The sequence below is a fragment of the Phycodurus eques genome, chromosome 14 (assembly GCF_024500275.1).
Source record: "Phycodurus eques isolate BA_2022a chromosome 14, UOR_Pequ_1.1, whole genome shotgun sequence".
Classification (NCBI taxonomy): domain Eukaryota; kingdom Metazoa; phylum Chordata; class Actinopteri; order Syngnathiformes; family Syngnathidae; genus Phycodurus; species Phycodurus eques.
In genome coordinates, this window is record NC_084538.1 from 5,614,749 (window position 1) to 5,634,245 (window position 19,497).

Sequence of the window (19,497 nt, forward strand, 5' to 3'; positions counted from 1 at the left end):
TTCCACCATCAGCAACTAGTGGAGATGGGGAACAGTATTTCCCCCGTTTGACAGTCAAACGGGAGGGCAACGAAACAGGTAAAAGTGGTTTATGGTGAGTTAATTGAGTTTCGGGTAATTCTCCTTTTCCTCCTGGACCGTATACAACATTTAAACAGCTGCCGCTGAACATTTGTGCAAGAAATGGGGCAGAAGAAAACAACAGAGTGGAAGCCATCTCACACACAAGCGTCGTGAATACGATATCAGCAGCGCGTCAGGTCCGAGTACACCGCGCGGGAAGCGCGGGGCGCTCCTTATGAATATTACACACGCTTCTCTCTCTCTCTCTCTTCCCGTGTGCGTGTTAAAAGCTTTTCCGTCGACATGACATCAACTGCTCCACAACTGTCAAAGTGTGCCAAACATATTTTAGAATCGCACACAGCTGCCGTCGAAGAGATGGGACGAACGTGCGCGTGCGTGTACGTCATTGTTGCGTACCCGTAAATGTGTCGCACTCCATCCGCTGAGCCGCATGTCAGTATCACGTACTGTAAGTGCAAAAAGAATATGAGATCTACATTCAAAATATATTCCTTCATGCAAATTAAGTTATAGTATACAGTTGCAAGAAAAAGTACAGTGCATCCGGAAACCTTTCACAGCGGTTCACTTTTTCCTCCACTTCCTGTCATGTTACAAAGACGGGTTCCGTTTTTGCCCACACAACGTCCTGTTAAAAGTTTGTTTTGTTTTTTTTTTCTCCTCAAAAGCTTTGACGCAGTTCGCCAATCAGCATCACTATTTGCACCACATCAAGTGCATTTCTCAAAACATTTAGCTCAAACTGCAAAACCTGGTGACTTCCACTTCTTCCATTTATGGATGATTCACGTATAGTAGTCGTTGCGGGATGGTGTGTGTAGAATTTTGAGGGGGGGAAATAATTCCAAATTATTCTTTGGAATAATGCTGAAATATAACAAATTGTAGAAAGCACAAAGAACCCTCTAGAATGACTTGGCTGAAATTGATCTGATCTTTGTCTAAATTACAACAATAGACAAATGCCTTTTTTTCTTCTTTTTTTTTTAACTAACAACATGCTTTCTGTTTTTTTTTTTTACTGAGCACAACATGCAAACGTCACAGTGCAGGGTGGAAAAAGTGTCTTCTTGATAATAGAAAACTCAAAACTGATTTTTGGTTTTGTTTTAGGGCCGGGCAGCTTTAACCAACACCCCCAACCCTCGTCACATTGATTGGACTCTAGGTTGGCTGACTCGCGACTCCGATTATCTCTAACCTTGTCATTACGTTCAGGGGTTCACATACAGTACAAAGTCGCGAAAGTAGTCACTAATAGCAACAACCAAAAAGTCAGCTACGACTTAATGTGAAGTGACTTGCCTCCTAAGCAATAATCTTTGACATGGGAGCAATTATTTCCCAAGGCAGTTTTCTTTTATTAAAAAAAAAAAAATGTAATTCCAAATCGCATACAACTTCCTTTGTAGCTTTCATTAGATTTCGTTTTTTTTAAGGGAAAGAAGACAAGAAGTGACCTAGCTTTGACATTTTCCAATTTCAAAGTCGCCCTGCCGTCACGACACATTCGGGTTGTTATTAGTCACAAAAGTGACAGCACCTCGAGCCATAAGCACCGCGCGTTCCCCAAACATCTGTTCACAAAACGGATATTTACTCCATCTAGTTCACAATCATTATGACTGTAAGTACGGCTCTCCTGTTAAGCACCTTTCAGCAAAATGGAAGTAACTGATAATGTCCTTGAAGGACATCAGTCATCATGGCAATGCCTATATGCGTTTTCTATACAATACAGAGCACAGTATTCCGCTTCCCCCTCCTTTGTTTTTGTTGGATTCATATCTTATTTAGATAAATGTACGGGTAGTATCAGTATCACTGTAATCACCCCGCAGTTGCAAGCACGACACAGACAAGCCTGTAAAAAGGAAATCTTTTTAATCGGTGGCTTGATGATTCACGGTTGCAGTCATAAGAATCAGCGCCAGAATGACTACGCGTACACAAAAGAGCCTGAGACAGACTGCTGATTTAAACAAAGTCTCAATCCCGCGCTTCGAAAACATCAAAATAAACAATATTAATTTAAAAAAAAAAAAAAAAACCCAAGATCGCGACATTCGGGTTGTTTTACCGTCACAATGTAAACTCTTGTTAAGACATCGTTCGGGAATCATTTCAGTGAAATTCATTTGGGATCTTTTCGAAAGGAGAGTTTGGCTTCAGGTTGAACAATTGTACAGTGGTGCCTTGAGCGAGAGACTCGTCGATTATATATATATATATATATATATATATATATGTTTTGCTTTATTTTTTTTGCAAAAAATCTTGAGACACGAGCGCTGTACGGTGGCAGTGAACTCAACTCGCTTCACAACAAGCAGCAATTCTTCAAAAAAGAGGCTCCAAGGCTTCTGCCATTCCCAATTGAAGTTTATAATAACCCTCTAAGCGACGAATATTTGAAAACAATCGGTGCAGCAACACATGTAGACAGCCAACACAACAATACTCACGGGTATATAGTCTTTATCATCTGCGGAAATACAACTAATTTTACTGCAGTAGTTGTGAAAGTCTTCTTCGTTTGCGTCTGCATGACTGTATTATATTGCCCCCTGGTGGTCGAGTCGCACACACCAGAAGGAGCTGCAATGAATGATGATGCGCAAAATGTTTCATTGTTGACATTGTATTTAATGACGCTATTAATATATGTTTGTACGCAGTACAATATTACTAGTGCTATTTTCGTTATTTAAAAAACAAAACAAAAGTCTTTTGTGGGGAGGCTGGAACAGATTAATAGCATGTCCATTCATTTCAATGGGGAAATATGATTTTAGATTTGTTATCTGAAGGCACCACTGTAAATTTAGCACAAAAAAAAAAAAAAATCAGTCATGGGACCCAAACGTGAAAACAAAACAAAAAAATGTGCTCCACCAAAAAAACCAGCCTATCCACTCTGGATGTATCCCTTTTGATTGATAATAACAGTTTGAGGGAAGCGCCCTCAATCATTCAGTGTCACGACCGCTCATCAATCGTACATTCGCTTCTCCCTTTCGCCCTTATTGGTTGTCCTGCCTCAACGCTTTTTTGACGCCAGGGTTGAGTTTTGACAGCTTGTATTGGACGCAATACAAATCTTCTCATTAGGTTTCAGTCATAAAGATGCAAACGATGGATGATTACATCATGGCTCCTCAACATTTTTAATTTTCACGCCTCTTTTGGTTCAAGTTGGTATGGTACAACACTAAAAAAGGAGGAAAATAATCATGAAACATTGACTTAATATTTGGATGTAAACCTGTTCAATGCAATTATTTTGGCTGTTGCACCAGAAAAACAAAATACAAAATATGAAAACATTCTCAGGTCAATAAAGTCACCCAGTTGGTATTTTGAAGTTGAACACAAAAAATATACAATATTGATATATTTTGTTAATTTTTTACAACACAATTGTATTTTGTATTTTGTCAGTTTAACACCAAAATACAGTTTATATATATTTTTTTTTGTCGAACAACAAGCCAACACAATTGTATTTTGGTGTTAAAATAAAAAATTCTGCATTATTTTTTAAATATTTTTGTGTCATGTGAAAACACACAAATATATTTTCTAGTTGAACACAAAAATATTCTACACTTTCCCCCGTTTAACAATTTAAACAAGTATTTTGAGTTTACACAGCGCAACACAAAAATATTGACATTATGTATGTTTTGTGTTAATATTGAATATTGTTGTATGTCAACTGAACCCACACAATTGTATTTTGTAGTTAAAAACAAAAATATATTTTTTAAAGATTAAAATATCCATGTATTTTAAAGTTGAACACAAAAAATTAAATAGTATATATTTGTTAGTATTTTTAATGACAGCCAGTTCAAAATATTAGTATATAGTCAGTTAAACACAAAATATTTTTCTTGTTTTCCTATATCAAGATTTTTTTATCTAGCCACTGCCACACTATTGAATTTCATTGGTGAAACAAACAAACAAAAACAAAAAAGTTCATTTTGTTTGAGTTAATATTTGTATTTCAACAACTCCTACACAACTACATTTAGTAGCTTGTTTAACGATATGTTTTTTCTGGAAACATTTTGGGGGATGTTTAGTTTAAAAAAATATATAAAATTGTGTGGAACCACTTGACAAAAAATATTAAGTCAATGTTTAATTATTTTCAGAGCAGAATGCAATTATATGAATAAAACATTGTTGCCTGTTAATTGGCCAAAGCATTTGTCCAATGCTTCTTCATCAACAAAAAAAGAAAAAAAAAAAACTTTTGAGGAAACCATCTTGAAATGATGAATTAGATAAAACAGCCAACAAAAATTCATTAGCATTAGAACTAAAATTTTGCACCATCCCAACTTAACCAAATATGGCACTTGGTCACAAAAATTTGAGTATATAGCTTATTTCCCAAATTTGGATTTTACAGCTATGAGGTCATTTGAAAATTAAAACAAATAATAAAATTAGTTCTTTCACCCCAGTTCATCCAGTATTTTATATATATATATATATATATATATATATATATAAAAATTAAATAAATAAAAATGGCATTCTAATTTGATAAGGCTGTGAGTTTGCTTCCAACACCAGAATGCCATATTGAGAGGCGGAAGGGAGGGGAGGTGTGTGTGTGTGTGGGGGGGGGGGGGGGGGGGGGGGGGGGTGAGAAGAAGAAGAAGAAAAAAAAAAGTCCTAAAATAATTATAAATTCCTCAAAAATGCCATCAGAACCCAACCTGTCATTTTCTAAGAGTGAACATATGCAAACTAGGGGCCAGATTTACTAAATCAAGATATAAATAAGGATTATAGCAGGACAATCCCCTGCAGGGGGGCGGGGGGGGGGGCGATTGGTCGCTATAGCAGCAAGGTTGACCACCGCCACTGATTAAACAACACAAATATTATTAGTCATGAAAGTCGTCGCTCATTCAGTCAAGCACACTATTTACAAAGGCATACACATACGCCAGTAGGAGGCGTACTGTATATCGTATTTACACACACGCACACACGCACCAATCACGGTATGACGAGTCAAGAACTGGCATTGTTAACTGGCAATCGTATTATGGAAACCAGGGTCGGTCGGGGAAGCTAGCGCGGTGATTCCCAACCACTGCGCCGTGCGAAATGATCCAATTTCACTTGATTGGCTCCTGCCAATCAAGGAGGAGCTAAGTTTAGCCTGGGTTGTTAGAAGTTACGTCGAGTCTTCGGTGCACATGCGTGTTTTTGCTGGTGTATCTTTTTAAAAATTTTTTTTTTTTAATCCAATCATCTGTAAGACATTTAATTTTAATGGTAATGTTGAGTTGAGTCTGAAAATTATCAGTGATTTTGGCTAATACATAGTTTGTGGTATAGTTACTATTGAAACTCGGTTAGAAGGTTAATATAGGCAATTATAAACCTTTCTTGGTGGGTGTCAACACCGCAAATAGCGAAAAACTGTAATTGACACCCCGCCTCCATAAAAGCTTTAGAATTTCCGTGAGACCTCAAAACGTAAAAAAAATATTCCTAAAATAAGTGAAAAAAAAAGAAATCTGCCAATGGAACTCAATAATCGACTTGATAAGATTCTTACAGTAGGAAGTCCTTTTTGCCCTGCTGAAAAATTTTAAAGAAGTCAAAACTGTCTTAAAATAAGTACAGCAAGTGGTTTTCACGAGAAATAAAATAAAGTCACGAGGTCAAATTTAGCATTTTCGCAGCGACTAGCCTGTCTAACGGAAGGTCCGCCACTCCGTCATAGTTTCTTGGCCTTCAGATGCCGCAAAATGGCGCCAAATCACTACTTTTCTATTAGACGTGGCAGCCATAGGCAATTATAAACCTTTTTTTTGGGTATATGCATTTTGTTTAGCGAAAAATGGAGGATAGCCCCCCCCCCCCCAAAAAAAAACAATAAAAATAAAAATCAGCATATGTAGGATAACACTGTATATACTTTTTATAACCAAACCCAGTATGTACAGTAGGTTGGGAATCACTGAGCTAGTGTAATATTCAATGAGGAGCGGCTTCCTTTCTTTTGGCAGAGGACATCAGATTCGGACCTAACGCCCTCTGCGGGGGGTCCACATATGGCCCCCACACCGCAGGTTCCCCGTCCCCGATGCGCAACGCATGGAGGCACTGCCGCCTCTGCGCTTCAAAGCTGTTAAATAGCTAATGAACCACCCTTTTGGTCTGAAAGAGGAGGAGAGATAAGAGGAAAACAAACAAAACAAAAATAAGAGAAACTGAAAAATGCCCCTCGCAAAATGAAGGGCAGCGGCCGCCATGGCGAGCGCCACTTCCCTCCCTCGTGCGCGGAGTTTGAGGCCTTCCCGACCGACGGGAGTGAGCCGTGCTAATTGGCTGTCGGAAATCTGCAGGTGAAACAGGAGAGAGGTCCCTCAACGCCGGCGCGAGGCGAAGCTTCGCTCCAGCGGGCAAGGACGCTCGGACGCCAACTAAAACTAAACAAACGACCACAACAAAAAAAGAAAGTACATATGGAAAGCCGTTTGAGCATTTATTCGATATCCTTGACTATTTGGCGCTCTAGTAGAACGACTGTCTCACTAGTATCATTGTTCAAACTAGTGCCTTCAACTGGGCTAAGGAGTGTTACATAGCGCAGCACAGTAGTTTACAACTTAGATTTGATTGCATACTAAGACCCAAAGTGGCATTAATAGTGGTAAAGTATATCCAATAAATGCTCAAACAGTTTTTCATAAATCTGATTGAGCATTTATTGTCTGCGAGTGTACTAGTATATGGACCTTAAGCTGGACATTGAGGATATGGAAAACAAAATGCTCAACCAGCTTTCCATAGTAAAGAAGGAATCTTCAGGCAGCCATGTTGGTCTCAGTGTTACTACAATTCTGCTTTTAAAAAAGCATCAACCCACACAGAAGACACAATGAGCTAAAATGGTCCGAAAAGTGGGCGATGTGGGCTTTGGAGCACACTGTCCAGGAAATATCGCGGATCCATCGCCGTCTGATCCACGAATTCACACTTTTGAGGAAGAGACAAATGGATGTCAGCGTCTTTCAAAATATCAGTCGCTAATGATGGCGGGAGATACAGAGGAACTCAGCGGCGGGGTGATGGGCGAGCGCTAATAAATGGGCGAACCCCGAGCCAGACGGCCCCTGGTCGTCATAGTAACGGCGCAACCCGACTTAGTTTTTTTTTTTTTCTTTCTCTCTCTCTTTTTTTTTTTTTTTAAATGGTCACTTGAAATGCAAAAGCAGTCTCAGCAGCGGCGGATCGGTCGCTACCAGCGGTTGATGATCTGGTTCATGTAGTCCTCGGTGGGGAGCCGCCCGCCGCCCCCCGCCGCCGCCGCCGCCTCCTCCGTCCGGCCGCCCTCTTCCTCGTCACCGTCGTCGTCCCGCTCGGAGCCCGGGGGGCAGCGGCGGGCCGAGGGCCACAGGCTGAGGCCCGGGCCCTGGTGGCTCTGCTGCATGTGGTTCTTGAGGCGCTGCAGCCGGCGCTCCTGCTGCCTGGTGTACTGGTAGCGCTGCTGGAAGAGGTCGCGGGCGTAGTCGTACAGCTCCATGTCCAGCTCGTTCAGCTCCTCAATGCGCTGCACCTGGACGGGGGTGATGGCAAATGTACAAAATAATACACTGATTCCTTTATATAATGATACCTGGACTCGTGTGTTTAATTCAAAGACTCAAATAGCACTCTTCAGTATAAGTATTGTACTTCATAAAAACAAATCTAAATCTACATCCCCAATCGGTATTCGCATTGACTGTAACGACTGAATAGTGAATCACAATCGAATCGAATCGTTACTCCCTGTACTATTCCAAAATAAAATGATCTAATTTGATTATTTGAAATCTATCTATATAAGTCCTGGTCGACATTTTTTGGGAGTCGCAGATTTGGTCTCAACGCTAGAAAGACACATTTTGGCTGGTGCGAGGAAACGCTTTTCCCTTTGGAAAAAGCTGTTGGCAAAACACTTTCAAAAGGCTTACTTTAACCAGGATCCCTTCACAGCATCGTGGCCGTGGTCTATTTTAAGACTGTCTCGGTGCTGTAAAATGCGAAACTTTGTTTGCGTGTGCATGAACGCTGAATGTGGGAGGTTATTATTTTTTTGGGGTGTTTTATTTTGACAAATAGCTGACTTTTTTGACAAGGGGAAAAGTCATAGGGGCACACTGACTGCTTGCACCAACAAGAAGATAATCAATTTAACGTCAACAGTGCAGTTCGCTTCAGAGTTAAGAGGGTCAGGCTTTGAGGATGGCCAAGGTGATGCAACGTTCCGCAATCCATATATAGCAGGTCAGGAAACAGATTTCACCGATGTCTTAATCCGCGATTCACAGAGGGTAAAAACAGGGAAACTCAGACCTTGCTAAGCTTGTAGCAGAACCCCCCGCCCCCATACCCATGGGGACAGGAACAGGCAAACATGATAAAGCCAAACTCTCACTGGTTCCTTGTTGTAGTGTATTACATGTATAATGATCTGCCACGCAGACACTTATTGCATCATCAACAAAGCCTGAAAGAGATTTACGCTGTGGCTAGTAGAATGTGATTGGCTGACAGATTAGCTGTCTGACATGGCAGACGTGACAATTCTAAATGACTTCTTAGAGTACAAACCGTGGTGTTGTCCAGATCCACCCCGGCGGCGCGGGTGCTGTTGTATTGCATGAAGGGCCGGATGAAGCGCAGCCTGAAGGTCCGCTCGAAGAGGAACTGGGTTTTCCTCTGGTACTCCGTCAGGCCAAAGAAGGCCATGTCTCGCAAATTCTTCTTGGCCGACTCCAGGAGGAGCTGGGCCCGCTTCTTCTCGGGCACTGTGGACATGTTGTAGCAGCCCACCAGACTCAGGTCGGCCAACATGCGCACCTGCGGGACAGGAAGTGACACAATGTGGTCAGTGAAGGTATTGTCTTTGCACCGTTGAACTTTTGCACAGTGCATTTTAATTGAATCATTATTAAAGTAGTTTTTTCCCCAAAATTTAAGCAGTAAAGTTCAACTGTGCATAATGTTACAGGCGCTTACAGTAATATTAAAAAAAATCATTTTTACGTATAATTATATATATATATATATATATATATATATATTTTTTTTTTTAAGTGTACCTCTATAAATATAGCTGTATTGAGTTGTAAGTTTATTCCTTGAAAGAAAAGAGGAGCGCTTGGGCAGAGCAGGTGCAGGGAATGAACATTGACTCGCCTCGTGTTCACAAACAATTGTTATTACTTGGAACAGGCCGTGCACAATACCCATGGGTAACGAGCCACATGTTGCTTCACCACACACAAGTTAAACCATTCGGTACACCAGCAACATTTAATGACAGCCAAATATGCAAAAATGCTCAAAATATTACAAAAAAAATAATAATCTAAAAAGGACTAAAACTACATTAATATTAGGAAAACAAATACAAATTTTCAATTTATTAAAAAAAAAAAGTAGGAATATACAGTATTATGCAAAAAAGTTTTTGAAAGAAAGATTTTCAAAAACATTACAAAATATAGACATACAATAATAACAGAAATACAAGAATATTACAAAAAGACACAAAAGAAATATCCAAAAACAAACAAAAAATATTAGACAATACAAAATACATTGGAGGACAAATCCCAAAATATTTTCCCATCAGCCCCCCTCAAAAACAACAACAACAAATATCACAACTTATACAAAAGCACTGCATTAGATAAAAATACGAGAAATATTAACTGTCATTCTCTTCTTCTTCTTCTACGGTTTGTGTCTTCGTGTTTCCTGATTGTTTGCCGTTGCGGCACACGTTAATTGGGAAAAGCCGAAGATTAATACGACTCTCAGAGCCCCGCTAAATACGGTAGTAACGATGATTCCAAAGTGAAACGGCAATTCCGACGGTTTCCACGGTTTATCCGTAAACCGTGAATGTACCCTGTGGCTGACCACTCAAATGTTTTGAAGATAATGCATTCCACACACACACACACACACACACACACACACCATAATGCAATTGTAAGATTTGGACAGCGATCACGCCGGCGTGCATTGAGGAAGTGTTGTGTTACATTTGGGGCGAGGCCGCTGCATACTGATGTGTTCTCACCGAATGCACCTGCTGGGCCAACAGGATGCTTCAGTAGGCAAGCGCGCAACTGTGTGTGTCTGTGTGTTGATGTCACTCACATTTCCAACTCACAGGACCTCCAAGTAATAACAGCACTCAAGCTCAGATGAGATGAGCTTGCCAGCACAGTTTTATGTGGGGGCGTTGAGTGAGACAGAAGCTGGAAGAGGAAAGGTGGAAGGAAGGAAAGACAGAAAGAAGGAGCGATGGAAGGTAGAAGGGAGAGAGACTGGAAGGGTGGAAAGAAGGAAATGAGGGTGTATGAAAGGATGTGAAAGAAGGCTGGAAGGAAGGTAGAAAGGAAGAATGAAGAAAGAATAGATGGAGGGAAGGAAGAATGAATTAAGGATGGATGAAAGGAAGGAAGGAAGGAAATTTGGAAAGAAAGAAGGAATGATGGAAGGTAGGAGGGAGTGAGAATGGGAGGAAGCAAGGAAAGTAGTGCGAATGAAAAGACTGAATGAAGGATGGAAGGAAGGTGAAGGAAATAAGGAAGGAAAGGAGAATGAAGGAAAGAAGGCAATGAGGAAGGCTGCAGGAAATTAGCTTTACCTGTCTGTTGTTGGCGAGGTTGTAGGGACAGTCCATGAACTGCTGCAGGGTGCACCCGGACCAGTCGGAGCCCTCGTAGCAGGAGGGCAGCTCCTCGGGCGTGGGCGTGCGCCCGTCGCACATGTGCAGCGAGGTCTTCCACGTGGCCCCCCGCTGCACGTGGCGCCACTCGCTCAGGTAACGCGACACCGGGTCCCTCAGAAGCGTGATGTAATAGAACTTCCTGCTGGAGGAAACGCACACAAGACGAGACGGCGAGGTGAGCAAATTGCCTGGGACGAAAAAAAAGCTTCTTCATTAAGCTAACGGACGCATTTAAGAGAGAGTAAAAACAAGAGGGTGGTATTTAAATTAATGACTTTACTCGCACCGAGCGGCACAGCGGAGATGAGGCAGGGAGGGCGACCGAGAGGTGACATGATAAGAAGACCGCCTGTAGTTCTGCTCCTGGCCGAGTGGCGGCGGTGTTTACCGCATAACAAGACACGGGGACCGCCCGCTTCTGCGCGAGGGGAACATAAAATATTATTTATATACAAACAAAAGAAAGAGGAGGCTGGATGATGATGCATCTAACAAATGTGAGCAGCAGACAGGAAAACAACATTCGGCAGGAAGTGCGTACGGTCAAGTCTTCAGCTCACTTTTGCGGCAAACCCAAAAAGAAGAAGAAGAAAAAAAAAAGAAAGAAAAATGCTGGCACAAGCACATTTTCGCTCTGGTAGCGAAAGCATTGGGGCTGCCCCACAAAGAGATGACTCATGCTGCATCCCACATTTACTCTTCTTTTAGGCTCTGTGTGTTTATGCAGGTTTTTTTTTTTTTTTTTTTTTTTTGCTTGCGTGTGTGATGTGTTTGTGTGTGTTTATGCTGTATTTTTTTATTGCTTGCGTGTGTGATTTGCGTTTGTGTGTGTTAGTGACTGTGTTTTGTTTTGGTGTTTGCTCATTGTTGGCACGTGCGCTCGTGTGTTTTTGCGTGCATTTGTGTTGTTTTCTTGTGGTGTGCGTGTTTGTGTGCAGGTTTTAGTGTTTTGCTTCTGTGTGGTCATGTGTTTTTGTTTTTTTGCCTGAGTCTTTGTGTGTTTTTGTCGTGTTGTAGTGTTTTACTCTTTTTTTGTTTCAATAAAGTAAATCTACTGATAGATTCCGACCTGACTTTCAGTCTTCATATAAAATCAATCATTCCTCCTTCAAACATCCTTCTACCAACTGAAGAACATATCCAGAGTGAAGGCTAGCATGTGTCAAGCAGACCAGGAGACGCTCATCCATGCTTTTATCGCAAGTAGACTTGACTATTGTAATGGTCTTCTGACTGGACACCTACCCAAAAGAGCATTAAACAGCTGCAGCTCAGCTTTTGTTTTGTTTTTTTGTTTTGTCTGAGTGTGTTGTTTTTTGTGTGAGTTTTTGTCTACATTCGTAGTTTTTCTTTTGTCCGAATGTGAGCTGTTTTGCTTTTTGAGCTTTTCTTCGTGTAATTTGTGCGTGTTTTGTTTGTCTATTTTTGTGTTTTTAGTGTGGAAATGGAGCACATCATACGCCTCCAGAAAGGACCCTCCCACCAGATCGGATACCTTTCCATGCCTTCAAATTCCACCTAATTACTCCAGTGTTATCAGTCAACACGTTCTCATTAACCACATGCACACACACACACACACACACAACCAGAATGCGTGTGTGTGAGTGCCTGTAAGTGATGGTATGGATTCATCCTTAAACACATACACACGCGCTCTCCTGCATCATGCCAGAGGAGAGAAAGACAATTTGTTGTGCTGACGTGCGCGTACGACTAAAAGTGGTGTCGCCGAACAACCGGGGATCACTTTTAATAAAAGCTTGTTTTTAAATCACAATCTCTGTTGTAAAATCAATGTAGTGGTGCCTTGAGGTACGTCTTAAAAAGAATGGAAATGCCAGAGATCCGTTCGAATACAAACAACATTTTTTTTTTTTTTTTTTTTTTAACTGTTATTTCCTTCTTTTTTTAAAAAAGACAAACAGCACTAATATTTTACTTCATAAACACATGTAGTAATGATATAATTAATAGAACAACTTTTGCCACATTTGTGCTTCAATTCAATGGACATCGTGCAGCTCCTTCTGGTGTGCGTGCCTTGGCCACCTGGGCGCAGTACAACGCAGACAACGAGACACACACAAAGAAGAGTTTCACAACTGACACATTATAATCCCGCAACACCGATGCTATCTGCGAGCCAGTCGACGCCGTTTTGCCTTGTTTGTTAGCATTACGCTAAACTGACTTAGCTAAAGCAAAGCTACTGTATGTAGTGGGCTATTCATCTATCTATCCTGTCCATCAGTCAAGCCTGGGTTTGATCCCAGATGACAAAACAAGCACTACCCAAATGCATCCCTCCTAGTCTTAATAAAAAAAAAAAAAAAAAAAAAGAGGGATATCACTGACTCTCATGAGTAATCCCTAAATCCAGCGGCAGCTGGGAGATCCTGGCCAAGTCGCCGAACGCACCCTGGATCCCAGGATGGCGCAAGAGGGCGAAGATCAAAACTCTCAATCCCATCAATCTTGTCCTCCCATCTAATGACGGAAAACAAAAAAGCGTGGAGGGGAGGGAGGCACGATCAAAACGGGAGCAGGGTGCATTGCAGAGATTCCTGTGATGACATTTTCATCATTACTAACACTCCCCAGAGTGCACTGCATGTGTGTGTGTGTGTGTGGAACTATGGCTATTAAATCAGCGATGACATTTCCTTCCCTTCCTCGGCTTGCGTACCCCTGCAGGAACTCGGCACAGTTTAGCAAAGAGGAGGAGGAAGGTTAGCAGGGGATCGGGGGGGGGGATTAAAAAAAAGAAAAAAGAGGGAAAGAGGGAGCTAATGTGAGGTTGGACGGATGCGAATTTCAATTAGTTTTTTTGTGAAAGCAGCGAAGGCCCTGAGCCCAAGTGATTCATCAAAGTTATGGCTGCGGCTATAATGAAGGCAGGAGCATATTAGCGGGCACAAATAAATAAAACACACACACACTAAACTCTGCTGGGTCTCACTTGTTCACACACACATTCTCTCAGCGGCTGGCTGACGTCAGACGTCTCCGGAAGCATGTGGCACACGCCTGCAGGTGATGAGGCTCATTATGCACAATAAACACATTAGCTCGTCTCAAGATGACATCAGACGCGTTGTCGCCGTTCAGTCGCGAGATCCAATTTGAGAGCAGTATGGAAAATTTGGATTCATACTGTATTGTTTGTCAAAACAATGGCTGCATGCCGCACTTTGCAAGATGATCAAAGATGCCTTCCAAAAAGAACCGATAAAAAAAAAACTAAAAAAAAAAAACTATAGCAGTACTAATATAATACAATCAGATACACATCACATCACATAAAAAAAAAGAAGAAATTTAAATAAATTTGTATACACTTGTATTCATTAAAAATAACCAAGGAAGTTATATTTTTATTGTATTAATTTTCTTAGTATTTACTGGAACACTTCAAAGTGAGTCCAAGTGGGATGTTTCCGGATTACGAGCTGCCTCGGATGCTGCATTTACTCCTATTATATACAAAATAAAGTAGAAACAGCTGTAACCCACAATAATAATAATAAAAAGAATACATACGATTATGCGGCTAAGTGCTCATTTACTTTTTGTGCGTCATTCATCGAACAATTTGTTTTTGGGAATACCGATTTGTCAACCGAAATAAAGCGCTCTTTTGTGTGCATTTTTTATTTATTTTTTTTTGCTGGCAGGAGCGTGTGCGTGCATGTGCGACGTGTCAAGTAAATCAGCCGGCACTTTACAGTATCGATTCATCTTTTCTTTTCTTTTTTTCCCTTTCCACAGCGCTCGCTTGGCACAGCGTGCTGATAATAAAGTGGGTGTTTGGCACAGACGAGTGCGATGCGGCTATTGTCTGAGCCACTACGACTCCAGCCCACTTATTTCTTGTCCTGTCTTTTTTTTGGTTTGTTTTTGTGTTTTGTTTGCCGCGACTGAACAGAATCTAACCTGCATGCGTGGGCTTGAATCGCACTCGCCGAGAGTCAGACTGATAATAATAACAATATCACATACTCTATAATTGGCCATTATTAATTTTGGATTTGCCTGTATTTGAATTATTGGAATTAAGCAACCCGAATGAGATGCTTGAACATTCACGTTAAGACACAGCGACTTTTGCTGGAGAAATAACACCGGTGGCTTATTTGAGGGAGGCGTTAGGTTTTCTAGAGTGTTGAACGCAGCTGTCATTAAATGATTTTAATTGAGCAACCTGCATCTGCTAAATGAATGCGCACTTTCAGACACGGCGATTTTTTTTTTTTTTTTGTCTGCAAATTCATCTGGTGGCTTATTTGAGGGAGGTATTCGTTTTTTCCTGAGTGTTGAACGCAACTGTCCTTGTTGGGCTGACGTCGCCGCACATCTCAATGAAGCAAACCGCATCGGCTCCCTGAACGGCTACTTTTGGACAAGGGGAGTTTTTAACAGCGAATAGATTCTAGTGGCTTATTTGAGGGAGGCATTTATTTTTCCTAGAGCGTTTAAAGCGATTGTCTGCTGCACTGACATCCCCGCGCAGTTAATGATCGCAATGAAACAACCTGCAACAGCTGCCTAAATGGCTACTTTGGGACAAGGCGAGTTTTCCCGGCAAATAAATCACGGGTGGCTTATTTGAGGAAGGAATTTTTTATTTTTTTATTTTATTTTTTTTCCTGGCCACTATTCTGAATAAATACACTTTGCATGTGGCTATGTCAGAAGTGCTATCAAGCGAAATCACACTCGAGGAGGAGGCTTTCCTGAGAATCCCAAATGATTACTTCAAAAACCTCTTTAACCTCTCTCCTCTTGTGGCTTTAAGTCTCTCTTAATCACACCCTCCCTCCACCACTAGTGTAACTCAGAGTGAGTGAGTGTGTGTGTGTGTGTATGGCTAGATTACCACGCACTTGCCCTTCCAGGCATTGGGTTGTGTTCAAATCCTGTTGTGATAGCAGGACCCAAAGTGCGTTCTGCAAATTGAGGGATGGCCCGCCGAGTGCCTTGGCTCAATAAACGTTGGGAAACAGTGCATTACGACAAAATTTCCACTCTTGTGATGGTTAATATGTTAATAAAAAAAAAAAAAAAAAAAAACCTTGTCTGCACAGTGAATAAAGCTTTTATGAGGGTGACAGTTTGAGCCTGGAAAATAATTAACGTTATATTATTTCTTGCGGGAAATAATTAACACGACCTCTGAAGGAGAGTGCAGAACACCTGCGGGTCTGCACAAATCACTGGCAGACAAAAGTGGCATTTTGTTTGGGAGTCGTGTTTAAATTTAAGCGTCCGGCCAGTAGAGTGATGTTACGGCTGCGCATACCAGACACGCAAACAACACGGTGACGCCGGCCGGCGAAGCCAGCATTTATTAATAGTCCGCGGATGTTTGCTGAAACCATAACTGCTTGTCTAAAAACGGTGGCCATCTTGACCACCGGAGAGCGACAGACGATCTACCTCACTGGCCGCAACATTAGGTACATGTGTTGCGGCCACGCTATGCAGTGGACTTCATCACCACAGCAATAAACATGAATTGTTTATTGCTGTTCATGAATGAATACCTTTCTGACAGCGTCATTTAAAAGCATTACCGCCACCAAGTATATTTTGTTTGTTTGCCGTATGACAAAAACTATTACTACTACGACTACCACCAATTCCCACAAAACTTTCTAGAGGCTATGCATATGGGTCCAGGAATAACCCATTAAATTTGCGTGTGGCAGTAGATAAAGGTGCGTATTGAGTAATTCATTTGCTTTTGTGCCGTATACAGTCCACTTGCATCGAGGCCAAGAGGGGCAGCGACTCACCGGACGGAGCTGTAAGTTAGTTATCAACCGAGAAACGACAAGGAAAAAAAAAAAACCCAAACAAACTAACATTTGGTGCAGAATGATGAAAGTATTACTTTTCTTTATCATTACAGTCAACTCGCATCGCGGCCAAGAGAGGCGGCGATCCACCAGATCCGGCAGATGAAGGTGTTAATCAGCTCGTGAATAAAATTCCGATTTTCACAAACATTTTGTAAAGGGTGGCCAAGGAAAAACTTTTAAAAATTTGGCACGCACTGAGGATATATTTTATTTTCTTCTCACAGTTACAGTCTGCTTGCATCAGGGCCGACTGGGGGCTAGCTAATCAATTCGATAGGCAATTTTCATCAAACTTTACTAAGGGTGGCGCATGGAGCAAGTAATAAGCCACAGAATTTGGGGGCAGTTCCGGATAAATGTGCAAATCTGGGATATTTCTCGCACCTTTCGCAGTTACAGTCCACTTGCAGCGAGGCCAAATGAAGGCAATGGTAGCGGTAAAGAAAAGCTTGCTGTGTGAGACAGTTGGCATCCAATTTGCAATGAGCATTACCGCCAACTACAGGACTGGGGTGGAACAAATGAGTCGGATGGACGTACAGTGAATCTTGGCTATTCTTCAGGAATAGGGACAGATCCTTGCCATCAAGAGGTAAAATCCAACAATAATTGACGCCCCCCTAAAAGTGGTTTGTAATTCCATATAGATGCCACCAGGTGACGGAAAATCACTTAAAATGGAAAGTGGTAGTCTGTTTGGATTGTGTATTTTCTGCGGCCTATAGTAACAACACAGACGAAGACGAATCAGCAAAGCATCAAGGCAACGCATCTAGCATGCACACAGTCATGGACCCATGTTACATAAATGAGTGTATTCAGTTGTTCAATTATTCAACATTAACAAATCACCTTCACATGGCGCTCATCAATCGTTTTAGTATTTTGTCTTTGTAAAGGCAATAATAATTATTATCAATAATAAAATGAAATATGAAATGTGAAAATTATGTAGCGCTTTTCGGGATACACAAAGGTGATTTTACACAACACGAAAAACAGTATAAACGTGGTTGAGCGTGAAGTGTGGGAGCCGGGGATGAAAATGGCAGCGCCACAACCGAAGCCGGAAAGGAGCCAGCGCTGAAGGTGGACGACGAGCGGGATCCATCTGAGCGTGGCAGATGACGGCGGCAGCGACAATTTTACCGCACAGAGACCGGTGCAAACCAGCTCGGGCGGAATCTACCTTTGGCCACAGTACGACGTCGATCCTCGTTAAAACAAACCATTAAAACAAAAAAGAAAACTTTTTTTTTTTTTTTAAAGCCGCCGTACTCTCCTTCCCGAATAACGTGTCCAGTTAACATATGGATGAGTGCTATTTACCTTAAAGCGGCTATTTAGATGCAATGAAAAACCATGGAGCGCATTTAACTCTCAAATAGTTTTAGGGTGTTATACATTTTAAAATGTGACACAGATGGGAGAATGTGACCGAGGCAGTCTGTGCGATTGGTAGCGTGTTTCCAGATAGCAGAATGTGCCAACCCTCGATTACCCGCGTTACAGCTACAATTATAAATGGCTTTAAATCCGGGGTACCAGGAACCACTTTCTAAAGGGTTCGGTGGGCATTCCCGTTTGTTAAGCCGAGGGATTTGTTGCACTTATTGATTCTCAGCGGGGACCACCGCCAAACTATCGCTCCACCTTCCAAGAACAAGCTCATTCTCACTCACTAAAGAAAACCTAGTCAAGTGCCAAAGCTCTCTAAAACAATGGCAAAGTCTGCACGCAAAAACCTGGCGGACATACCGTGCTGAAAATGGCATCCTTTCAAGAGCGGTTAAGCGGGTTGAAAGTCACATTTCCATTCAATATTACAATACAATGCAAGAGGACCATTTTTCTGTCTGTCTCTCACACAACTTTACAACTTTTTTGCAACATTTTGAATCTACAGGTATTTTGTGAAATTAAATACTATTTTCTTGCAGATGTAAATGTTGTTCTCACCTATAAAAAAAAATACAACTTTATTCTTGTAACACTGAGCAAATTTAATCCTAGAATAATTTTTTTTTTTTTTTTTAATATTCAGCCTTTTTCTTTCTGAGAATTACAATCTTTGCTTCTATCAATATACTATATAATTAAGTTTAAAAAAAAAAAATTAAAACGCTCATAATTTCAACCCCGACCGCTTTGCTTCACATAATAGTTCTAGTACGTTATTCTAGCAAAATTGCTTGTTGTAATTTTCCGACTTTCGCCTGTTAAAAATACGTCATCTTTTTTTAATAACAACTTTTTTCCCCCCCACTCCCACGCCCGTGTCAATCAAAACTGGGCATTTGCATCCGTGCACAGGCAGTAATTCATACCTGGGCACCCTCTTGTGATGAAAACGACATGAAGTGGCCCCTTACATGCAGTAATGCGTGGAAACCGAAAATCTAAGTGCACTGGGAGCCAATTGCCTTGAGGAGTCCAAAATGCAGCTGCCAGGGTCGCGGGAAACATCTCCGTAAGGTCGTGAGTCTTGGCGAGGGAGGCTAACGAGGACGTCGTTTCACGCATTGGAGGAGGCGGTCGCGGTGGGCTAGAAAACACTCGGCAGTCGCCCGCTGTTTCAAAACCACAGAGTAATATGATGTTTTAGCAAATTACGTCGACACAAAACTGATTGAAAAGGGAAAGGAATCCCTTGCTAAATTGCAAAACGCCACACTCTTTTTATGGGTATTGTTGTAAAATGAGTTTGAAACAATATTAAAGTGTAGTATTAAAATGAAGTGCATATTTGAGGTTTAAACTCTTAACACAGGC

At 41.4% G+C, this 19,497-nt stretch overlaps 1 protein-coding gene across 2 annotated transcripts in view; it reads right to left on the reverse strand.

Annotated features, from left to right (window-relative positions):
* Positions 1–4,786: 4,786 nt before the first annotated feature.
* Positions 4,787–19,497, reverse strand: part of LOC133412606 (heparan-sulfate 6-O-sulfotransferase 1-A-like) — a 71,032-nt gene continuing 56,321 nt past the window's right edge. The window contains exons 2-4 of one of the 2 annotated variants that reach the window (XM_061696056.1): positions 10,778–11,000; positions 8,725–8,973; positions 4,787–7,684 (exon numbers count right to left, since the gene is read on the reverse strand). In XM_061696056.1, the coding sequence (XP_061552040.1) occupies positions 7,367–7,684; positions 8,725–8,973; positions 10,778–11,000 (790 nt within the window). In that variant the 3' untranslated portion in view covers positions 4,787–7,366. Of the gene's footprint in view, positions 7,685–8,724; positions 8,974–10,777; positions 11,004–19,497 lie in introns of both variants that reach the window. The other variant, XM_061696055.1, reaches the window with a different exon arrangement.